At 38.8% G+C, this 21,172-nt stretch overlaps 1 protein-coding gene across 1 annotated transcript in view; it reads right to left on the bottom strand.

The window, feature by feature from the left end:
- LOC126278292 (ATPase family AAA domain-containing protein 2-like) overlaps positions 1-21,172 on the bottom strand; it is a 115,495-nt gene that overhangs the window by 84,852 nt on the left and 9,471 nt on the right. Inside the window, exons 4-7 of the mRNA XM_049978303.1 lie at positions 14,442-14,690; positions 13,835-14,026; positions 13,400-13,581; positions 1,534-1,717 (exon numbers count right to left, since the gene is read on the bottom strand). Of these exons, the coding sequence (XP_049834260.1) occupies positions 1,534-1,717; positions 13,400-13,581; positions 13,835-14,026; positions 14,442-14,690 (807 nt within the window). The remainder of the gene's footprint in view (positions 1-1,533; positions 1,718-13,399; positions 13,582-13,834; positions 14,027-14,441; positions 14,691-21,172) is intronic.

Genomic DNA, 21,172 nt, shown 5'->3' with positions numbered 1-21,172 from the left:
TGGTTCATTTGCTCTTGATTTCATTTTTATGGATGCAGTTCTTGAGATGAAAGGATATTTGGCAAATGGACTGGTCTGCCCATTCTCCTGACTTAAATCACACTGAACATTAGTGGATGTATTGGAGACATACTGCAGCACTTCCACACACACAAAGGACCATCCAGCAATTGTCAGCCACACTGGTTGAGGAATGGCTTACCACAAGAACTCCTTACCAACATTGCAGCCAGCATGGGAACATGTTGCAGAGCATGCATTGCCCTCCATGGCGATCACACACCATATTAAGAACTGTGACTTACTGTTCCACTGGACCATTATGATTCACAGTAACTTCAGTGTAGTTACTGTATTTGAATAAAAGTGGCATTTCTGTTTATCTCATTGCTTACTTCTTTCAGTTACCTTCTGTACTACACTGCAGCAGGTCTTCCTTTTTAAGGTCCAAGTTTCACCAAGCTATGTTACTTGGAAGTGACAAATCATGTTAAAGTTACTTTCGTCCTAAGTTTTGCACATTAGTGCCACCCATCACAGGATGAATTACAGAGAAACATGTTACCTCAGGTCGACACTCATGTGTGCATCACAGTAATGCTCTAGTACCAAGACAAAATTCTATAAACCAAAGAAATTTTTTCGGAAGCCAAGATCATTAAATATTATTTATTTTATCATGACCAATCTTGGCAGAAGCTTGGTGTCATCTTCTATTTTGGTCATCATGAAATAAATAATATTTAGTGGTTTTGGCTTAGGAAGAAATGTCTTTCCACTAAATCTTCACATTGCTCCAATCATGCAAACATATAAAACCTATATAAAATTCCATAAAATGATCCAGACAACTGTTAGTGAAAAGAAATCTGTTTCATCACTGTTACTTAAATTCAAATCACACCTGGCAATGCTTCTACTAATGATTTTAATTCATATCTGTTAAATTAATTTTGAAATTCTAATTCTGTTAAAATATCTAATTTTTGTTTCTTAATGACTATTATTGAGCCAGTTGCTTCTTGTGAAATGAAAGAAGAAAGAATATAAGGAAGAAAGATTGGGATCTAGTGTCCTATTGGCAACTAGGTCACTAGAGATGAAGCAGAAACCAGTTTAAAGCAATGATGGGAAAGGAAGTTGGCTGTGTACTTTTCAATGGAACCATACCAATAGTATCCTTAAGTAATGTAGGAAAATTGTGGAAAACCGTAATCTGTATGGCCAGACATGTATCCAAATCACTGTCCTCTCAAAAGTGCCTTGCCACTGCACCACCTCACTTGACAGACTCTGTTGCCCAGCTCTGATAAATCAATCATATAATGTTGTATTTCTCTGATATATGACTTCCATATTAATTTAACAATTAATATAATTCAGAACATACCTAGTGCAAGAATTAAAAGAGCACTACTTAGCAACTACAATGCAAATCTGCTGTAGCTGCTTTTTCTTAGTACAAGCATACTCACCTCTATGCAACCACAAATCTACTGTAGCTGCTCCTTTTCCTAGTACAAGCATACAAACCTCTACACAACCACAATCTGTGAGGCTGTTGTATTTGCACAATGTAGTAACATCAAAGAGATGAACTGGCAGATGCTCCAGCCTATGCAAAATTGCAGGTGCCAAGTGAGATGTGAGGCCTTGGTCTGCAGACCCAGTCAACAATATACGTGGACAAAAGAGCATTTTGTCTTTTATTTCGAACCTGTATCAAGCAAAGAAAATTTATTTCTACTATTAGCTCATGATTTAAAAACAGAATTAATCTGAAAACAGATTTTAATAATCAACTAATTCATCATTGTAGTAGTAAAATTGTGTTACTTAAATCTCTTTCTTTCTCTACTCAAAGTTAGAGCACTAGAAAACAATTAACATTCTATCTCTGGCCCATGAACCACCGACACTGCTGAGGTAGGGTGGCTTGCTTGCCTCAGTGAGGTAGGGTGACTGGCTTGCCTCAGTTAGGTAGGGTGGCTTGCTTCCCTCAGTGACACATATAGCTGTACCATAGGTGCAATGGAGAGGAATCTGTGGACAGGCCAGACAAACCTGTGGTGCCTGAAGAGGGGCAGCTGGATTTTTAGTTGCAGGGGCAACAGCCAGGTCTGATCTTGTAATTTCAGCCTACATGGCCTTGCCCTGCAGGCACTTTAAATGGCTGAAAGCAAAGGGAAACTATAGCATCACTTTTTCCCAAGAATATGCAACTCTACTATAAGCTTAAATTATGAAGAAACTTGTTGTACAAAATATTCCAGAATTAAAGTAGCCCCAAATTCCTATATGCAGTGGGGAACTACTCAGGAGAATCTCATCATCAAGAAAAGCAGAACTCATATTCTATGGGTTGGAGTGTTATCTTCCATAATTGGTAGGTAGGTTAGAAAATCTAAACTGAGAAAGGGATAGGTTGAAATTAGATATATCAGAGATCAGTGAAATTCAGTGGCAGGATGAACAGGATCTATGGTCAGGTTAGTACATGGTTATAAATATCCAAGATGCTACTCTAGCTGGGTGTAAAATGAATGTGCGGAACAGAAACACTGAATGTGAAAATGAAGATTTGGTCCTGTTTGACTACCCCCTGAAGCAGATCTTAGGATCTCTTTATGGTGATTATCTTCTTTTTCTTGCTCTTTAACATATACATTACAACATAAACATAAATAATTGATTAAGGGAATTAGTACCTACCAAATGATAAATGCTGTTTCTGGTTATTAATTTATTGTAGATTAAATCCCCTTTTATATTACAAATGTTTTTGTATCAAAGTCCAATTGACATAAAGAGACACAAATGAATTTCCTAACTAAAACAATTGATCAATTGCCCAAATCTTCCCCTCTTTATAGCTTTGCCATCTAATATAAATAACGTGAGATGACTGACATCATCTATGTACCAAACACTAGAAGACACTACTTTCAAAGATGATCTACAGTAGTGTGCAACCTCAGTGGAAATAAAGTTTATGTGATCACAGCTGTTTAGCTTTATAGCCTTAATAAGCCCATCGCCAAATGTACTGCTTCCGGTGCGTCGGGGTGATGGTTCTCGCACACATCTGCAACAGCGGATGAACTCCTGCCATTCCAAGACTTACCAAGCGGGAAAGCGCCGGCAGACAGGCACATTAATAAAACAAACAAACACACACACAGAATTGCTAGCTTTCGCAACCGATGGTTGCTTCTTCAGGAAGGAGAGGGAAAGATGAAAGGATGTGGGTTTTAAGGGAGAGGGTAAGGAGTCATTCCAATCCCGGGAGCGGAAAGACTTCCCTTAGGGGAAAAAAAGGACAGGTGTACACTCGCACACCCATACACACACATATCCATCCGCACATACACAGACACAAGCAGACATATTTAAAGGCAAAGAGTAAGGGCAGAGATGTCAGTCGAGGCGGAACTACAGAGGCAAAGAAGTTGTTGAAAGACAGGTGAGGTATGAGCGGCGGCAACTTGAAATTAGCGGAGGTTGAGGCCTGGCGGATATCGAGAAGAGAGGATATACTGAAGGGCGAGTTCCCATCTCCGGAGTTCGGATAGGTTGGTGTTGGTGGGAAGTATCCAGATAACTCGGCGGTGTAACACTGTGCCAAGCTGTGCTGGCCGTGCATCAAGGCATGTTTAGCCACAGGGTGATCCTCATTACCAACAAACACTGTCTGCCTGTGTCCATTCATGCGAATGGACAGTTTGTTGCTGGTCATTCCCACATAGAAAGCGTCACAGTGCAGGCAGGTCAGTTGGTAAATCACATGGGTGCTTTCACACGTGGCTCTCCCTTTGATCGTGTACACCTTCCGGGTTACAGGACTGGAGTAGGTGGTGGTGGGAGGGTGCATGGGACAGGTTTTACACCGGGGGCGGTTGCAAGGGTAGGAGCCAGAGGGTAGGGAAGGTGGTTTGGGGATTTCATAGGGATGAACCAAGAGGTTACAAAGGTTAGGTGGACGGCGGAAAGACACTCTTGGTGGAGTGGGGAGGATTTCATGAAGGATGGATCTCATTTCGGGGCAGGATTTTAGGAAGTCGTATCCCTGCTGGAGAGCCACATTCAAGGTCTGATCCAGTCCCGGGAAGTATTCTGTCACAAGTGGGGCACTTTTGGGGTTCTTCTGTGAGAGGTTCTGGGTTTGAGGGGATGAGGAAGTGGGTCTGGTTCTCTGCTTCTGTACCAGGTTAGGAGGGTAGTTGCGGGATGCGAAAGCTGTTTTCAGGTTGTTGGTGTAATGGTCGAGGGATTCAGGACTGGAGCAGATTCGTTTGCCACGAAGGCCTAGGCTGTAGGGAAGGGACCTTTTGATATGGAATGGGTGGCAGCTGTCATAATGGAGGTACTGTTGCTTGTTGGTGGGTTTAATGTGGACGGATGTGTGCAGCTGGCCATTGGACAGATGGAGGTCAATGTCTAGGAAAGTGGCATGGGATTTGGAGTAGGACCAGGTGAATCTGATGGAACCAAAGGAGCTGAGGTTGGAGAGGAAATTCTGGAGTTGTTCTTCACTGTGAGTCCAGATCATGAAGATGTCATCAATAAATCTGTACCAAACTTTGGGTTGGCAGGCTTGGGTAACCAAGAAGGCTTCCTCTAAGCGACCCATAAACAGGTTGGCATACGAGGGGGCCATCCTGGTACCCATGGCTGTTCCCTTTAATTGTTGGTATGTCTGGCCTTCAAAAGTGAAGAAGTTGTGGGTCAGGATGAAGCTGGCTAAGGTGACGAGGAAAGATATATATAAAACAGAAAGAAACTTCCACATGGGAAAAATATATTAAAAACAAAGATTCCAAGACTTACCAAGCGGGAAAGTGCCGGCAGACAGGCACATGAACAAAACACACAAACACACACACAGAATTACGAGCTTTCGCAACTGGCAGTTGCTTCATCAGGAAGGAAGGAAGGAGAGGGAAAAATGAAAGGATGTGGGTTTTAAGGGAGAGGGTAAGGAGTCATTCCAATCCCGGGAGCGGAAAGACTTCCCTTAGGGGAAAAAAAGCAATTTACAGTTCCCCATCTCTACCCTGCTATCTCCTCCCCTCCATGCCCCAGCCTTCTTCTTACCAACACCACCACCACCACTCAGATTACTTCTCCCATCATCTGCCATTGTTCGCAATTCAGCCTTGGTGACCAGTGTCGGAGTTCCTCTGTGTGTGTGAATTGTGTTAGCATGAATGTGAGTGTGTTGTCTACTTCAGAAGAAGGCCTTTCGGCCGAAAGCTTACCCGTTTAGCAGTCTTTTTCTTGCACCTATCTGCGACTTAACATCTCCACTATATCTATCCTCTTCATAATTATTCTTCATAATCTATCCTTCTTCATAATTTTGTCAAAAACCAGTGTTAGATAAGGAAATTTCTCAGGAAGTGAGAACATTATCTGCTCCAGATCTAAGTGGTGTTTTGAATGATATCTTATGGCAATTATGGTAGCTGCGAATTATCGCACCAGCCAGCCCATCTGACTGCACTGCACTTGGTGTAAGCTACAGAGTTACAGCCATTTGCAGCTCCCTGACTGCAGCACCAGTAAGGCATGGTCCTCCCAGCTGCAGTGCAGTTTGGTGCTAGATGTAGCCATTTTCCAACTGCTTGGCTTCAGTGGGTTTGGCTTGAGCTATATTTTCTATGTGATCTTTTCCCACATTTCCCAAAGTAACATCAATACAAAGCATTTGCTGTCACACAACTTGGTGGAATGCACCTTCTGCTACTGTAGTAAGAAGCAATCCTTGTCAGTTTGACAGTCGACAACAATTGGCTTCGTGTATATATAGAAGACAGCTAGATTATTCTTTATTTCTCACAGTCTCAGTTACACAGTTCTTTTGGTATTTACTAGTTTTAGTCTAAAACTCTCCGCTGCTCGTGGTCTCGCAGTAGCGTTCTTGCTTCCCGAGCACAGGGTCCCGGGTTCAATTCCCGGCGGGGTCAGGGATTTTTCCTGCCTTGAGATGACTGGGTGTCATCTTTATCATCATCTTTCATCCCCATTATGGTCAGAGGAAGGCAATGGCAAACCATCTCCATTAGCACCTTGCCTAGTACGGCAGTGCAGGTCTCCCGCATCATTCCCCTACACTCCATCACGGAGTATGGGACTTCATCATCATCATCATCATCATCATTCTAAAACTGTCTTCACTATACAACCTGTCTTCACAATGAATCAGTAGTATTCATATTGCTGATTGAATATTACAATGTGCAAGTACATCACCATTTTAAACAGTTGAACTCATTCATATATGTACATCTGGCAAGTCATGTTAAATGTTAAATGTGTTTTATTTATCTCATAACGTACAATATTTCAGAACATATGTCTGATGTACAGGAGACACATCAAGGTTACAATTAGCTTATTTACAATTTTGTCATACTTACAGTAATACTTTGTGAAGAATTTACTTACTTAAAATTTGTCAAACTTATAGCATTTACATCTACTATAACTATCAGAAATTTTTATTCCATTTTAGGGATCCAGCTCAAAGTATCACTTCATCCTTCATGAAATCTTCCACAGAGTAGTAGCATCGTTTAATTAGAAAATCATGTAACTTGCTTTTTAAAATATTTACCTTCATACTCATCATGCCACACTCTTTTATAGAGTTGTGAATTTTCATGGCTATATACTGAGGAGTCTGAGCACGCAGTTTTAAGCGATGAGAGGTGAGCATAAAGTTTTCTTTATGTCTCGTGTCATACGAGTGTTCAAAATGATGTTTTTGGAATAGATCAGCTCTCCTGCGTAGGAAAAGAATCACCTCAAGGATGTATAGAGAGGGAACAGTTAATATTTTTAGATCTCTAAATAATGGTCTACATGATGCCCTCGGCTGTGCAGAGCACATGTTGCGAACAATTCTTTTTTGCAATTTTAAGATCCGTGTAACGTTTCCAGAGTTTCCCCAAAAAATTATGCCATATCGAATAACTGATTCGAAGTAGCTGTAATACGCTATTTTCCTGGTGGCCATATCAGTGGCACAGGCTAAAATTTCCATTGCAAAAGCAAGGCTGTTTAATTTATTTGCTAGATATTCTATATGAGAATTCCAGCTCAAAGTTTTGTCTAAGTTTATTCCCAGGAACCTGACTGAGTCAAGTTCTTTCATTTTTTGATTGTTGTGAGTGATACAGATTTCTTCAGTTTTTGACTTTTTGGATTTAAAACTCATCAGGTGGGTTTTTGAAATGTTTAGCCTTAAGCCATTTAGACTGAACCATGTTTCCAGGTTTCTTAACGTATTCATGACACAATGTGGTACATTTTCAGAATTTTCATTTTCAATTAGGGCAGAAGTATCATCTGCAAACAAAGTTAAATGAGTATTTATATTGAGAGGCAAGTCATTTACATAGAACAAGAATAAAATGGGTCCAAGAATTGAGCCTTGATGAACACCTTGTGTGACAGTTTTCCACTCTGAGAAGTAATCTGCTCCATTTGATGTGATTATTACCCTTTGCTTCCTCTCCGAGAGGTATGATTCAAACCATTTCAAAGCAATATCCCTTATTCCATACCTGTTGAGTTTGAAAAGCATGAGGGCATGGTTTACAGAGTCGAATGCTTTTGTAAGATCACAAAATATTCCTGCGACCTTAGCTTTCCTATCTAGTGATGAAGTAATTTTTTCAATAAACTCATTTATTGCATCTACTGTGTTTTTACCTTGTTGGAAGCCAAATTGGTTTGGTGAAATGATATCATTTTGTGTGATGAAGCTTTGTATCTGTAAAGCAGCAATTTTTTCAAATATTTTTGATATGACAGGAAGTATAGAGATGGGGCGATAATTTCCCATATCATCTTTTGAACCTTTTTTATACAATGGTTTTACTTCCGCATATTTCAAGAGATCAGGGAAGTAACTGTCTTCAAAGGATTTGTTTATTATGATGAGCTATTACGTTGTAAACTTTTTTAATTATTTTGGTGGGTATCCCATCCCAGCCAGCCGAGTTTTTGTCTTTCAAGGAAAGTATGATATTTTCAACAAGTTTTGCTGAGACTGTGTTGAATTTTTTAAGACATTCAGTGGTATTGTCTTTTAACCCAAAACTATTTACTTTCTGCTCATAATTTGCTATTTCTAAATCAGATTGTGCTACATTTATAAAGTATTCATTGAAGCACTCAGATATTTGAGCTGGATTTACAACCAATTTTTCCTTAAGTTTGATTTCTGAGATATCTTGTTTATGGTTTTGGACACCTAATTCAGACTTAACTACAGACCATACTGCCCTTGTTTTATTTTTCTGCCCTAGAATGAATTTGTTATTTGCCATTTGTTTTGAAGCTTTCACAACTTTTTTGAAAATAGTTTTATAGTTTCTAACATATTTTACAAAATCAGGATCTTTGTTGTACTTCAGTTGATTGTGTAGCTTCCTTTTCCTCTCACTCGATGTTTTTATTCCTGGTGTGATCCATTTTATCTTACTTGATGTTTTGTTGCAATATGATCTTGGCGGGAAAGTTTCATTAAATACTTCAATAAAACTGTTTAAGAATGTACTAAAGTTTTCATTTGTTGAATCACCATCCCTGAAACACCGCTTAACTTTACTTAGTTTTTCATAGAATATTTCAATATTTGTTTTATTGAAACTCCTTTTGATACAAGTCTTCTTTATATTATGTTTGTCAGTTTTTGGTAGTGACACAAACAAGGCAGAGTGATCAGAAAGACCTTAGTCTAGACAGAATTTATTTACATTATCAAAGTTATAATTTGTTACAATGTTGTCGATGCATGTTGCTGAGTATGTTGCTGAGTATGTATGCGTCTGCAAGACTAGCAAGAAGTGGAGGCTATAAGCAGAACTTTTACCATTTAAAATTGCAATATACATTGTAATGTGATTATTCAGGAATAAAAGAACTGACTCACCAAAAGGGAGAAGTGCTGCATCGTCAATAGGTACACAAATGAAAGGTCCAGATCTTGCCTAACCTTTCACTTCCTTTTTCAAGCTCTTCCTTTTTCAAGATTGCACTTTCCTGGCCCACAGAGACTGAGGGAGAGGGGCCAGAGGCAGAGAGGGGGTGGGGAGGGGAATGGCTTGTGGGAGGGCAGGGAGCTGTCTGTGGGCTAGATGGGGATGCAGGTAAAGGGAGCAGGTGGCAGATAGCTGGGGCATTATTTCATAGACTGGGGTGTGGGATAATAGCACACAACTAGCTGATGTGGGGATACAAATTGGGTGGGGGTAAACAAATAGGTGCATGTGCCTACTGCCTCCCTCCAGCCCACACCCCACCCCACCCCACACCCCACCTCACCCCCGTATGCTTATTGTGGGCCAGCAGAGAGCTGGCAATTAACTGAGCACAATGTAAGGAGACAGGCATTTGAATATAGTGAGTGAGTCAGTGTATGTGTGTTTGTGTGCATGCTTTTCCTCCAAGCTTGTGCATGCTTTTCCTCCAAGCTTGTGAAAGAAAGTGCATTCTGAAAGCTAATCAAGCTCTGACCTTACTGCTTGTGTATCTATCAGCTACACAGTGCACCTTTCTTTCAGTGAATCGTCTCCTTTATTCCTAAATAGTTCATAATTCTCAACCAGAACATTCTGTAATTTATCTCTTAGTAATGTGGAGGGCCTTATTAGCCCAACTCTATTAAGTACTATAAAAGTTGTGCAACTTGAGATGGTTTCAATTTCAATTTATTGCTTGCAAAATGTAATTCTACATGCATGTGCATTTTCAATTAGGTATAAAGTTTTTACAGTTGCATTTTTTTTAGTTTACATTATTTCTTATTACATTACAATTCTTGATAAATTCAAGTAATAAGAGCATATGGATAAGCCACTGCTTGACTCTCTTTTTAAAAATATCCCCTGTCAATATCCTAACTACATTTGGTAACAAGTTATTAACAACAGCTCCTTTGATGGGCATTTCACTGTTAACCTTCTGTTAACTACATGAAAGTCTTTTCTATGCCTTGTTTCATAGTTGTGAATAGCCAAGTTTCTTTTCATGATGTTAATGCCTTCTTTCACTAGCATTATAGTTTCTTCTATATACATGGCATTAACTGTGAGAATATTGTGTCTAATGAATAGGGGCTTGCAAGAAGCTCCTGGTTTTACATTTGCTATGATCCTAAAGGCTCGCTTCTGCAGCATGAAAACCCTTTTCACATTAATTTGTCATGTCCCAGCCTACAGTAATATTCCATATGACAAGAAAGGGTACACTAATCCATAATATACAGTCCTTAGTGTTTCAGAATTAAGATATGGTGATAATCTTCTTAATACATATAGACAAGGTATTATTTTTTTACAGACATAATCAGCTTGCTGCTTCCATGAATGTCAATCATCTATGCATAAACCCAAGAATTTACAATCTGTACAGGCTTTTGGTAGAACTTCATCAATCACAGTATTTTTTCTGTTTGGACTGCTTGGTTTAAAATGAATAATGTTAGATTTTTCTATGTTTACTTTTAAGTTCTCTCTTTCAAAGTGAGCTGTTGCCTTTTCGGTATAGTTATGTATCTCTTCAACTAGGCTGCGCTCACTGTCTGCATAGCAGACACCAGATGTGTCATCTACATACACAGTGATCAATTGCTTATTGTCCAGAAACTTGGGAAATCATTTACATAGCATATGAATAGGCTTGGCCCTAAAATGGAGCCCTGAGGAACACCAAATGGTGTAAAATAAAGGATAATTCTAATAACATGCAGCACTTGCAGGTCACTTTTCAATACATGCACCAGCAACAGAGAAATCTACTTTACTCTACGGTCATCCACACTTTAGAAGCCTGTCACTGAAAATCATTTACAATGAGCAGATATTTTGTCCTCAGTCTTGTTATCCTGCCAGATGCATCAATGGATCAAGCAATATAATTATGCCTGCCTGTCAAGGCCACTCAGTGTGATGCAGAAGGATACTTCCACTGACACTCAGTCATATGGTAAAACATCTGAGACAAATTTAAGAGCTGCCACTGACTGCCAAAGCCTTACTTGTCACAACCAGCAGGTGTTTACAGCAATCTCTCTAATGCACCTATTGGTGACAACACTGCACTATGCAGTTTTCTCCTGGGCTGCAGTTTGAATTTTGTTGTTACCTACTGTCAACATTTCACTAGAACACAGACTTACCTGCCTGCCTTCACTCACTGCATGACCCATAGTAGTGTTTTCAGTGAATGAACTTCAAAAATGGCTCTGAGCACTATGGGACTCAACTGCTGTGGTCATTAGTCCCCTAGAACTTAGAACTACTTAAACCTAACTAACCTAAGGACATCACACACATCCATGCCCGAGGCAGGATTCGAACCTGCGACCGTAGCAGTCGCACGGTTCCGGACTGCGCGCCTAGAACCGCGAGACCACCGCGGCCGGCGTGAATGAACTGGTGGCATATGGATGTATCGAGAGCATGGTTTGTAGACGAGTGCTTCCCAATTGAACCTACAAACAGTGCTCTCCTGCACTGAAGAGTGAGTTATTCCACAAGCTTACAGAGTATAGTGTTTCTCAAGAGATATCCACCTCCAAAAGCTTTTTGTAAGACTTAGGCACTATTACCTTCTGTGATATTTATCTGTAAATAATTTGTGCTTAGTAACATTTGTGTTGTGGAAGATGCTGACTTACAACACTTTGTGTAGGTACTTTTCTGGTAATTATGTAAGTTGCTCCCTAATGTTAAACAAAACATAGCAAAGCAATTATGTTTAACACCACTTCATTGCTTTCAGAAACAGTTTTTGATAGCTAAACCAATATGTTAAGTATACTTTGACTGATTTCACATTCATAGTGGGTTATACAGAACATGATATTTAAATGAAAAATGCATTAACCTGTATTCCATGGTTTCTGTCTTGTTATAAGTTATTAAAATAAATTTTCTTTAAAATTTAAAGCATTACAAAAGTAAAAAACGAACTGAAAGTTATTCTCTATCCTGGCCGAAACACACATACAAGATGCTGAGAAAGAATTAGAATCAACATTTTGTAGCACGTAAGGACAAAGGAATAATAATAAATTTCTGACAATAGTAATAAATGGGAAGAAACTACAAGTGGCCTGGTGAAACGAAAAATAAAGATGATAATGGGAGGAAACGGACACACATATTTGGGAAGACTAGACGTTCAGGCGCATGAAAATGAGAAATGAAAACAAAAGATTTCTCTTGGAGGAATGTGGAGTATTTTGGTTAGAATGGATCTTTCTGAGGCAATACAAAGTCTTCAACCTATTGTAATAGTTAAACAATCCTATTCAGAGTCCCGTATTGTCTTGTGAGTAGGTGATATTCTTCTGTGCATAATAGCACAAAACTTTTTCTATTCATCTACATCTAAATGGATAAACTGCAAATCACACTTAAGTGCCTGGCAGAGGGTTCATCGCACCACATTCACAATAATTCTCTGTTATTCCACTCTCGAACAGTGAGTGGAAAAAACGAACATTTGTATCTTTCCATGGAGCTCTGATTTTCCTTATTTTATCACTCTGATTTTCCGTATTTTGTCATGATGATCATTTCTTCCTGTAGGTCAGCATCATCAAAATATTTTTGCCTTCAGAGGAGAAAGTTGTTGATTGAAATAACATGGAAGCTTCCGCCGCAGCAAAGACACCTTTGTTTTAATGGTGTCCATCCCAAATCCTGAATCATGTCCATAACACTCTCTTCCCTATTTCACTATACCACAAAATGTGCTGCTCTTCTTTGAACTTCCTCAAAGTATTCCATTAATCCTATCTGGTAAGAATCCCAGACAGAACAGTAGTACTCCGGAAGAGGGCAGACAAGCATAGCGTAGGCAGTCTCCTTAACAGATCTGTTACATTTCTTAAGTGTCCTGCCAATAAAACGGAGTCTTTGGTTTGCCTTCCCCATAACATTTTCTATGTGTTCTTTCCAGTTTAAATTGTTTGTAATTGTAATTCCTAGGTATTTAGTTGAATTCAAGGCCTTTAGAGTAGACTGATATATCGTATAACCAAAGTTTAACAGATTCCGTTTACCACTCATGTGGATGACCACATACTTTTCATTATTTAGTGCCAGTTGCTAATTTTTACATTATTCAGATAACTTTCCAATCATTTTGCAATTTGTTTTGATCTTCTGATGATTTTACTAGATGATAAATGACTGTATCATCTGCAAACCATCATTTATACAGGTAAGGAACAGCAGAGGGCCTATAACGCTACCTTGGGGAACACTAGTAATCACTTCTGTTTTACTTGATGACTTTCGGTCAGTTACTATGAATGGCGAGCTCACTGACAAGAAATCATAAATTTTGGGCTTTCAGTTTTTTGTTATTTTGCACTTACCTCTGCTTCGGAAACACAAATTTGAATGAATAGTTCTTCTCCAGTTGCTGCATGAGACTTTCAACTCTTTTCTGTAGTAATGGGCAAATTACTTCTGACAATGAACAAGCTGGTGAAATGGATGACCGAAGATAAGCGGGCACAAATTTTGATTTGGCTGCAATGAAATCATCTTCATGAACCTTTAAAAAAATCAGATCAGAGTAATATTGCCAATTAGTATCAAGTTCATCCTACAGACAGGATTATGACACACTGTATTTACGGGGGGGATTATAGAATTTATGTTCATAGGTGACTTTAGAATTGTCCATAAAACATTGAATAATTAATTGCTGGAGTAGCCTATGAATATATTCAGTTCATATTATATACACAAACATCAATACATACAAACTTTGAGAAACCGTTTTATGTCATAAGGATTTATTGTACCATTAAACTTTTTGCTGTACTTTGCTCTGAAGAGATGCTGCGTTTCATTGCACACATAAGAGCTTCTGTGCAAAGTGCCTCTAGATCAGCACCACAGTATCCAGCTGTATTCTCGGCTAGGCGATCCATAAACTCGCTGCTAGTATCAGTGTGCCAGTGTCTTGTGTGGATGTTTAAAATTGTTCTTCTAGCCTGTAGCCAAATATTTAAAACTCATCAGATTTTGTTACAGATCCATACTCATTTCATAACTATTACTTAATGATATTAATTTAATATGAATAAGGGAAGTAGTACAAATGGAGAGTAATTTCATTGCAATTGGATTTCAGTTTTATAATAACGGATACATAAATGACAGTCAACTGCACATGTATGAAAATTAGAACTGTGTGGTAGACCAGCACAAGAATCTGAATCTGTGTCTTTCACAAGCAGTTCTCTCCCACCTCAGCCAACAAAATATGCTTCAGAAACTGGTACAAAATTGCCGCCTGTTTATCACTACTTAGTTGCTCACTGCTGTACAATTTATCTTGTTATGAAGACACAAGAACATATTGTGGCATGTGTGAAATTTTTGCTATATTGTGGCATAACTGCTCACCTCTAAGTCAGGAGGGGGGAAGAAAAGTTCTTTATCAAATCTCCCAGGTCGCCTGAGAGCTGGATCAATCTCATCAAGTCTGTTTGTTGCTCCAATCACAACAACATCTTGGGGAGACTTCAGGCCATCCATTAATGTCAGCAAAGTTGAAACCACACTAGCATGGACATGGTCCTGTCGCTTAGATCGTATGGGTGCCACAGCATCTAATTCATCAAAAAATATTATAGCTGGTCTGTTAAGATATGCCTGAAAAAAATGCAAAAAGTTAGTATGGCAGTGAATCTTTTAGGTCTCAACTGAATGGAAAAATTTTAGGAATCAACATTTTCATACAATTACTCTGCATAACTATAAAATAAAATACAGAGGACTTTAAAATGAATGGGCTAGATGAGGAAAATCATAAAGCCGGGTGCACATCGGACATGCTGCACATAAACAAGTGATGCAGAGTGACATGGAATGCAGCAGAGGGTTTAATAGGTGCACAGCAGTGTCCCAGGGTTCGCTTGCACATCACTGTAGTAGTAGTAGTAGTAGTTGTTGTTGTAGTAGTAGTAGTTGTTGTTGTTTTATACATTTACATCTACATGACTACTCTGCAATTCACATTTAAGTGCTTGGCAGAGGGTTCGTCGAACCACAATCATACTATCTCTCTACCATTCCACTCCCTAACAGCGTGCAGGAAAAACGGACACCTAAACCTTTCTGTTTGAGCTCTGATTTCTCGTATTTTATTTTGATGATCATTCCTACCTATGTAGGTTGGGCTCAACAAAATATTTTCACATTCGGAAGAGAAAGTTGGTGACTGAAATTTCATAAAAAGATCTCGCTGCGACGAAAAATGTCTTTGCTGTAATGACTTCCATCCCAATTCGCATATCATATCTGCCACACTCTCTCCCCTATTATGTGATAATACAAAACGAGCTGCCATTTTTTGCACTCTTTCGATGTCCTCCGTCAATCCCATCTGGTAAGGATCCCACACGATGCAGCAATATTCTAACAGAGGACAAACGAGTGTAGTGTAAGCTGTCATCCATGGATCACTTTTAAAAGGATATTGGAAATGTCTTAGCAATACAATTTAAGAACAACAAAAATAATGTGATGCACATATAAAGGCATTTACATACTTACAGGTCTAGTTTCACAAAAAATGGAAGGAAAAAGTGAAAACTGCAAGTGTTACTTTCACAGTTGTTTAACTTAGGGGAAAAACTTAGAAAATGTCAACAGTGGGTGAAACCAAAACTGAAAAGTCATAAGATTAGTGAGGAAATTAAGCTTTTAAATTATTTATGTATGGGCAGTGGTCAGTATGATATTAGTTATAAGATGTGCATTCCTATCTTCAGCAAAAGTGAAGAAGGCTTACAGGACATAGTGAATGGAATGAACAGTCTGCTGAGCACATTGTATGAATAAAAAGCTGAAGAAAGACAAAACTAATGCATAGAGGAATGAGTTTAGTGAGAAACTTACCATCAAAAGTGGGGACCATGAAGCGGACAAAGTAAAGGAATTGTGCTATTTTGGAGGCAAAATAACACATAGCAGATGAAGCAAGAATGACATAAAAAGCAGACTACCACAGGCAAAGAAGGCAATCTTGGTCAAAAGAAGTCTACTAGCATCAAACATTGAGCTTAATTTCAGGAAAAAGTTTCTGAGGACATACATTTGCAGCACAGCATTGTATGGAAGTGATTAAGGACTGAAGGAAAAACAGAAAAAAAAAATCAAAGTGTTCATGATGTGTTGCTATAAAAGAATGTTGAAATTAGCTGGCCTGATAGGATAAGGAATGAGAAGCATCTCCACAGGATGGCAAAGGAGAGAAACATGTAAAAAACTGACAAGAACAAGAGACAGGATGGTAGGACATGTGTTAAGACATCAAGAAATATCACTCATGATGCTACAGGGAGCTGCAGAGAGTAAAAACTGTAGGGAAAGACCATGATTGGAACATATACAACAAATAATTGAGGACACTGGGTGCAAGTGTTGCTCTGAGATGATGATGAGTTTGACACAAGATAGCAATTCAGGCCAGACCATGAACCCCAAAAAAAGTGATGGGAAGTTTGAACATTTTTATCATATGTTGAACATTTGGTCAGTTTGATTAAACCAGCAATAAAGAAATAATATGCCAATTATAGAAATTCCGTGTGATCAAAACAGAGACTCACTTCCCCCCCACCCCCCACAACTCCTGTCAGTACACTACTGTCTTTGCTGTCCACACTAGAGATGGCCACTGTGCTCCTGTATTGATTCAAAGAGCCAGATCTTCCAAAAGAGTGGATAATGGGTGATTCAGAAAAAATGAATAGTAGCTCATCTGATTTGAAAATGCATTTCTGGTAGCTGTAATGAGCAGGAAGAAAATTCTGCACTAGGCTGATGCAATGGGGCCCTGCATCACATTCTTAAGAAAACATTTCCCAAGCTACAAAAAATGTGTTATCAACCACGTGCACATGTGGTTTGCAGACCTTATTAGTACATGAAGATTTTCCCATCTATGAAAACAGAAAATAAAGAAAGCTTAATTTTTTTCAAATTTATCGGCTGTCGGGCAGGATCCATTCAGCCACTTCAATAGTAATGCTAATTACCACGATATGAAAGTAAGCACAGCACAACACTCAGTCTGTGAGTGGGAAAAAAATTTTCAACTTTGCCGGGAATTGAACCTGGGAACCTTCACTTTGTAATTCACTGCGCTGACCACACAGCTACCAAGGCAAACAAGAGTTGAGGCCTTCAGAACAATGCATTAATGCAGCAAACACTTGCACCATGTTTCCATTCTTGATTTTTTTTAAATCTCAAATTTCAGAAGCTCAATAAACGTTTAGATGCTCCTGAGTGAGTTGTTAGTGTTATCCTTTGACTTAGTGTCACATTCATAATGTGTTTGCAGCGATCATAAAAGATGCGCCCTTCGGCCATCACTTGGTCAGAGCATGCTGCAAAGTGATCCAGGCATCACTCCCCTCCCAATAGCTCAGCACTCTCCGCCCCTTACTCAGATGGGACTGTAGGCTGTCTCACTAGCTCACTGCTCCCAACCACTCCCAGGGATCAGATTGCAAGGTAGCTCACTAGGTCACTGCTCCCCACCATTCTTAAGGATCAGTTTTCAAACTAGCTCACTGCTCTCCACCAAGGCAACTAGCTCTCATGGACGAAATCACATGGAACAGACCACATGGCTACTTGAAGCAGCACCCTGTTCTCTGTGCTCTTGGCAGAGTGAAACAGCTTGCAACTTACTTTCATGACTGAGCACGTCTCCATCCAAGTTCAGATCTTAATTCTTTGTATCCTTATTTGATCTGTTCTAATCATCATCTTTTTGTGTTGTTGCTCTTCTGTTTTCTTGTTGTGTTGAATGTTTTTGTTAGGTATACTATTATATCTTCTTCTATTGCAATTATAGTTGCTTTTGTTGGTATGTCAGTAGCCTTTATGCACCTTTTAATTACTTTGGGTGGATAGGATACTAAACGTAACAGTTATTTTAAGATACAAGATAGTCCATGTATACAGATTGTCTCAGGAGGAATGGTCAATATTCAGAGATATGACAGAACAATAATTCAAAGCAAAAACTTAATATGGACACAAGCCCTATTCAAAATGGTTTCTGAGAAAAAAACATATTTAAAATTATTTTTGTATATTTTTCTTGAGTAACATTAAATTTGTGGGCCCTAGTGAAAAAATATCACAGTACAAAATTAAACTACATTACATTTCCTTTAAAAGGGGCCTATTATTCATTTTTTTCTCAACAACTTTTAGGTTGCATGAAGACAAGAGAATATGGAAATTCTTGTGCAACGCACAAGCATTGAGGTGTACGTAAGCCAGTTTGAGGTAGTTTCTTGACTTGAGAGACTGCATATCCTATATCAAATTATTTGTCTGGAATTTGTCTACATTATTATGGTACATTGTACACAATGGCAATGCACTGAATAACAGAGAAAATAAGTAGCAATGTACATTAAACACATTCCATCTTGGAAACCATTCAGAAGAGCGCATGCGTCCACATGAAGTTTTTTGCTTCAAATGATCATTCCTGTCATGTCCCTGAATATTGACCATTCATCCTGTGACTACCTGTATATTAAGGTTAATTTTTATTTATTCATTAATGCCCTGAGGAGTTCTCTTACATCAGACCAGCATTTTATATGTAATTACAAAACTTATTAAAATCACAGTCACTTTAAAAAATTACAATATTTTTAATATGATTTCTCTTCTTCTTCTCTCTGCATGTGGTAGGTATTGCCTGTTACACCCTCTTGACTGAAATTGTTGATTTCCTTTGGGCTTCCTAAATATCTTCTGCCCACTCGGTAATAATTATCACCAATTTTAGTAATCTGTCATCTTCCATTCTTTTGACATAATCCTTCAAGCTGTTTCTGTATTCTTTAATCTGCTCATTTAAGTTTTTCACTCTCAGTTCTTTTCTGATGTCTACACTCACTCTCCCCTCATACAGGATGTACCCAGCTACTCTTCTTAGCAATCGGATGTCTAGTGCTTGTATTCCAATGGGAACAAGTGTTTCTACTGTGTTGTGCAGGAAAGAACTTCAAGATCTGGGGAGCAGCAGTTATTGTGATCAGTAGTGGATCAACAATAAGCTTGAGTATTTGGTCTGTGACACCATCCTGTACAGTAAATGCAGAGCTGAAGGATTTTTCAACAGCATTGTCAGCTCAAGAAAGAAATTTTCGCAACTACTGTCATTTACCCCTCAAAAATAATCAGTAAGTCTATGTTTTGTTTACAGTTCAGTAAAGGTTATTGCTAAAGTCAAGCACTACTTTATTTCCTTGATCGGGACAATGGGATCAGCTGCAGCTCCTACCTTGCCTACTCTTCCCTAGGTCACACAAGCTTTTCTATAGAGCATCTGGTCTTTATGTTTTATCTTTATGTTTTATCTTAGTGTCTTGGCATGTCTTATTTATTGTTTATCTCAGTTTGCTTTCTGAATGTAATCAATTTTATTTTCAAGGGTAGGAGGTCGTTCGTGAGTCCAATGTACAGTGTCTCTGACATTCATGGACTGTTTTAGCTCTTCTGTTAGCCAAGGTGCAGGTTTTCCATTCAGGTTTCCTATCTTTGGGGGAGCATTTTCTTATGTAACAGAGTTAGTTTGGTAATGATGCTGTGAGCTGATACTCCAGGTTTGAACATCTTTGCTTGTGGATTTCGTGGCAAATATATGTATGGGGGCCTGACTATAGGCTGCATTATGGCTAGGTGGAAGCTGAAATACTGTTGCATTTGAAGAAGAAACTACACACTTAAATTTGACAGTGAAGAGGCAGATTATTTATGTTAGTGTTCCTAGCATTATTTGTATGATCCTAAGTTGAATTGAATTTTGAAAGGTCAGTTTTGAAACAGGCTATTCCCCCTATAGTCGGAGGTCTGTGGAGGGTTCACATTAGGCAAATTTCTGTTTGATATTTATGAACATATATTTGTCTTGTTTGTCTAAATTAGTATTGGATGTGAGTAGCATGATCGGTAATAAGTCAAAGTGTTTGTATGCCACTACACCACCTCCTCATCTGTTGCTTCTGTGATGTCTTAGGAGAGTGAAGTCTATATGTAGGGAACTAGAGAGAATGCTTGGCTTGGGCCTGGTGTCCAAGTTCATTAGGAGGAGGACATGGATGTCGATATTCTGAAATATATGGTGGAGTTCGTCAAAATGAGTTGAAAGTTATGGCCAACTATGTTCTACAGTAACAATGCAAGCCCAATGGTAGAATTGTGGCTGCACGAGTAGACACGTTCATAGCTCCATACTTTGGAGTTCATCTGCACTGTTCTTTTCCAGTCTTTATCTGCACCATTACCCAATCATCTCTTGTTCACATGCTATGTAGTCCAAATTCCGATATCACATTATTCAAAATTTTTGTCTTTCAACAGTGAAAGTCTCGCATATTGTCAGGCTTGCCTTCATGAGTTCCTTAATCACTATGACTGTTTCAGACCTTTTCGTATGTGATACAAACTTCACGATTGTGGTTCTAGGTTTCGCAGATCACAACTTCCTACATCCTACTCTATAACTTTTGATTACAGAATGTGCTGCACATATATTTGTTCTCACTTCAAGCTTTTACAATGTAAAATGGCTGTGTTAATAGCAAATGTTTTAATTTTACCAGTGTACTTCCAGTGCTGCATGACAATATGTTATCCACATTGCCATTGCCTAGAAGAATTACGAGCAATGTTTGGTGCCATTTTACCAAAATTGGAAGAGAAAGGAAAATGCCACTACTGTCAGCAGATAATAGTAATGGCTTCTGGCTCATCATCAAACCTGAAGAGACATCTAAAATCGAAGCATCCTACAGTGCCTCTGGAACAATGGGGAACAGGAAGCCAATATAGATCACCATCAATCGATGCAGAAATTCGATAAATCATTTCTTGTGAACTGTTCTCACCGATGTATGCTTCCAGCTTGAGAAAAAAGAGAAATTGGGTCTCAAGCACTATCCAGCGCATCAGAGTCATCAGGTTCTGGACCAAGTTCTGATTTATCTCCTTTGGGCTTTTCATTTATAACAAGCAATAAGCAATTTTTTAAATATTATAAAGCTGTTCACATTAAGTAAATGTATACCTTTAGATGTACAGCTTTTAAAAATGAT

Source organism: Schistocerca gregaria, chromosome 6, assembly GCF_023897955.1.
Source record: "Schistocerca gregaria isolate iqSchGreg1 chromosome 6, iqSchGreg1.2, whole genome shotgun sequence".
In the NCBI taxonomy this organism is placed as follows: domain Eukaryota; kingdom Metazoa; phylum Arthropoda; class Insecta; order Orthoptera; family Acrididae; genus Schistocerca; species Schistocerca gregaria.
Note: the sequence above shows the minus strand (reverse complement) of the source record. Positions and strands in the feature narration are given on the sequence as shown.